At 36.8% G+C, this 4,171-nt stretch overlaps 1 protein-coding gene across 1 annotated transcript in view; it reads left to right on the top strand.

Moving 5' to 3' along the window:
* Nucleotides 1-4,171, top strand: part of CLCA4 (chloride channel accessory 4) — a 31,944-nt gene that overhangs the window by 16,591 nt on the left and 11,182 nt on the right. The window contains exons 8-10 of the mRNA XM_006169705.2: nt 1,551-1,728; nt 2,997-3,103; nt 3,635-3,850. Of these exons, the coding sequence (XP_006169767.1) occupies nt 1,551-1,728; nt 2,997-3,103; nt 3,635-3,850 (501 nt within the window). The remainder of the gene's footprint in view (nt 1-1,550; nt 1,729-2,996; nt 3,104-3,634; nt 3,851-4,171) is intronic.

Here is a 4,171-nt window from a genome sequence, read left to right as displayed (position 1 = left end):
GCTGATCGCCAGCTCAGTGACATATGCATTGAAAGCACAGAGAATAAATTAATATAAGGGATATGTGAAGGAGAGACAACTTCACTTTACCTTCGGTCTTCATTTTACACTCAGATGTAGGGTGTATGAGGTGGGCCTATTGCATACATGCTGAAAATGTATAAAATCATTTCCCTGTTTTTCAGTTTGGTCCCCAATGCACGTATTTCTCACATAGTAATATATTCATAAGAGTCATTCTTTGCCTCCAAAGATGTAATCATTGTAATGAGGGATTACATTTGTTCCCTAACATCAGCTTTATTAGGGATTTCTACATTCCAATCCAAACCTTATTCTGAAAATCTGCTCATACCTCTACTCCAAACCAAAAAAAAAAAAAAAAAAAAAATCAATCTGATACACTTTTCCCTCTTGACCTGGACTCAATTTCTCAAAATGATGCTCCCCAAAACCACTAGGAATTAATGCTGTCAGTGAAAATATAATTACTTTCCTGAGACAAATTATACTCTTACGTAGGCACCTGTAAAGAGAACTAAGAATTTCACACTGTTTTACTTTGCAAAAACAAAGCTACAAACTGAACTCTAAATATAATTAATATATTGAGTGCTACCTTTATGTTTAGCTCTGGGCTACTTACTACCAGAAGTAAACTAAAAGTTATATAACAAGGTCCTTGACCTCAACATACATAAAACTTTCCATATTGTTTTGTTTTCTTTTTTGTCATAGGGTGCATGAGCTCAGCAGAGAGAGAGAGAGACAAAAAGAGGAGAAGTGAGAAACCTCCTAGAGGGATGGTTGAACTGTGATCTCTTCTCCATTCTTTTCTCAGGACTGTGGGCATGCATGCTGCATGAATTTCAAGCAGCCAGGTCCAGAACTTGAACCACGGTGGGCCATGTTGGAGTTGAGCACCATAACTACTATGCCACTTGCTGGCACCCATATCATTGTTTTAAGTAGTGTATTGAGGGTTCCCTAATTTGGAATCATCGACTTTTTTAAATGTCAAGGTGGATTATTCATGCATCTAACCTTATATGAAAGATTTTACATACTAACGTCTTGTCAGAGGATAGTCTGGTCAAAGAAAGAAAAAAAAATATTTAATGCCATATTTTGTAATTTTATTTTGGGGTGTTGATAGACCTGTGTTTTCCACACTGAGATGTCACTGTCATTCGGTGTAGGCAGGAGTTAAGGTCCTCTTCCTTTTCATCTGGTTGAGGCACTGAACTCCCACATGGCCGACACAGTTTGAGTCCCAGACCTTGTAGCTTGTTTTCTCACTTTTCCTCTCTCTCTCTCTCTCTAGTCAGATTTAAAAATAATAAATAAAGTTTAATAAATATTTCTTTTATAAAAATGATTCCCCCATGGATTGTTGATTGCAGGTTCTACCATTAACGATTTTATAGCAAAATTCCCTTCTATTCAACACACTTCTGTTTATTTTCTCTTATAATTTTCTTTTCTAATTTCTCCATAAGCTTATTTGATCTAGGGATACCTGGTAACTATGCTCTTAATTATGTCTGCAGGTGATTAGAAAGCTACAATCTGAACTAGATGGATCTGAAATAGTGCTGCTGACTGATGGAGAAGACAAGACTGTAAGCAGCTGTGTTAATGAAGTAAAATTAAGCGGAGCCATTGTTCATGTTATTGCTTTGGGACCATCTGCTGACAGTGCAGTAGATGAGTTGAGGACTTTAACAGGTAAACTATGAAAATTATATTCCAGTTTATTTTCATAGCAATCCATAAATACAGAGTTGTCAAACTCAACACCTTCTCTCAGTTCCTGCTCTGCAGGTCCTGTGGCAGGAATTGGGGCCCAGAATCAAACAGGACCCATTCTCTATTCTCATGGCACTCAGGGTCCAGCTGGCTGCAGAGACAAACAAAAGTTCTAATCAAATAACATATCAGATAACCTTTCCTTCATGAGAGTCAGAACATAGAACACAGCTCTGTGTGAGCAAAGAAGTCACTAATGCCCCCAGGATTGCATCAGGTTAGAGAAACAGGACACGAAAGACTAGGTGACTTCAGAGGTCCTTGAACAGGGTGTTGAATTTCTCTGGGGAGAAAAAGCACTGAGAGATGATTCACAGGCAAAAGCATCCTGCTGGGATGATGATGATGCAAGGCATGTAGAGGGAAGAGAGAGAAATCTGTGAGGTCCAGAGCATAAGGTTGTAGAGAAGTGATAAAGGTTCAGACTGAAAAGATCTAAGCAACAACAAAATTTCTAGATTAAACACTGCGTATGGCAGCATACTTTAAATAGACATAGGATGGCAATGGTTTGAAAGCTTCCAATGTTTTCTTAAGCACAATAGAGGATACATAATTTATGAGTATCAATTATTATGTTGAATTGGTTTTCAATATTGTCAGATATCTACTTGCTCTTTAATGCTTAGTTGTACACACTTTCATCATTTCAAAATGCCTTCATGGCTATTATAAAATTTGCTTTGATTCTTAGTATTCTACCTAAAAGTAGTACTTATTTGGATTTGTTTCTATTACAATTTTTCTGTCACCTTATTTTCAATCATTGCCAAAATTCTTAAATAAAGCAGCTCTTCAATCTGTCTAATTTTCTTATTCTAATCAATTCTGGCTGGAAAATCTAAAAACCATTTTTGTTAGAACTGTTTCTTAAATAAATGTGAATCATTTCCTTAGTATTGTGTAGGCTTTAAGCTTTAATACATGAAATTGTGCATCTTTCATATTCTACGCACTTCAGTAAGCTAGTACTTCAATATTAAAGTATTAAGGTAGTTTACACTTCCTAGTTATGAGACCTTCTAATTAGCATTTCAGAGCTGATCTTTACATCTACATTCTATTGGTCTATTTTTATAAAACATATTGGAACTGTGCTTTTGCTTAAACCGTTACCTTACTAGTCATTAAAACCTGATAACTACTTATGCCTAGATAGCAACCTAGTTAATATATTTACATTTTAGGAGGAAAGTATTATTATGCTTCAGATGATGCTCAGAACAATGGCCTCATTGATGCTTTTGGAGACCTTACATCAGGAAATGCGGATGTCTCCCAGAAGTCACTGCAGGTCAGACTTCCTACTTGGCTTTTCACATTTGCATTTACCATAACAACAACAAAAGAACTGGTGGCTTAAGGTTTGAGTTTTATACTTTTCTCAAAGTAAACCTTTCATTAAAATCAAATACCAGTCTGAAATAGAAATTATTGTTTAGATATAACCAACTAGGTGGTTATCAGTGGTGAAATAGTAGGAACACTATTTCTTTTCTTATTCCCATAGTGTTTGGTTAAGGGATAATACCAAAGCTTAATAATGTCAACATTCCACCAATAATAGACATTGTTCAATAATACAGCATCCATTTTTCTATGAATGGTTAACAAAAAAAAAAAAAAACAAAAAACACCTCACTTCTGAGCTTTCCTTATCCTATAATTTCACAGTTTCTGTCAACCGTTACCAATCAGTTCTCAGATAACAAACCTAAGGTGGTATGCCATAAATAAGCTGTTCTCAGGCCAGGAATTAACTATCTTAAAAAGAAAAAAAATACTCTCTTCCTCAGTCATTAATTTTTTAAATATATTCAAACAGCTTGAAAGTAAAGGACTAACTCTGGATAGTAACAACTGGATGAACGGCACTGTAATAATTGATAGCACGGTGGGAAAAGACACATTCTTTCTCATCACATGGAAGAGCCAGAAACCCAGTATTTTCCTCTGGGATCCCAGTGGAAGAGAGGCAGGAAGTTTCACAGTGGAACTAAGCACCAAAATGGCCTATCTCACTATTCCAGGAACTGCAAAGGTAAGCAATCAGCTTTTACACTTCTCTGAAATTTTTAAGAAGCTGAAAATAAATTACTAACTGTCACTAGTATCAATATTTTATCGTCTTTAAAATTATATGTACTGGGACTAACAGCAGAATGGCTATGTCGCTGAACTCCGATGTAATCGACTGCAGTTCGAGTCCTGGACCCAGTGGCTTAAACTCATGCCAGGCGCCTGTGCATGCGTGCTCAAGATCCCGAGAGGAGAATGGAGGAGAAGGGATTGTGGTGTGGCCATCCCCCCTGGGGGGGGGGGATTTCTCACTTTCTGTCTCTCTGTCTCTGTCTTTCCAGTG

The sequence above is a fragment of the Tupaia chinensis genome, unplaced genomic scaffold, assembly GCF_000334495.1.
Source record: "Tupaia chinensis unplaced genomic scaffold, TupChi_1.0 Scaffold147417_1, whole genome shotgun sequence".
Taxonomy (NCBI): Eukaryota; Metazoa; Chordata; class Mammalia; order Scandentia; family Tupaiidae; genus Tupaia; species Tupaia belangeri.
This window is presented reverse-complemented; position numbering and strand designations above follow the sequence as displayed.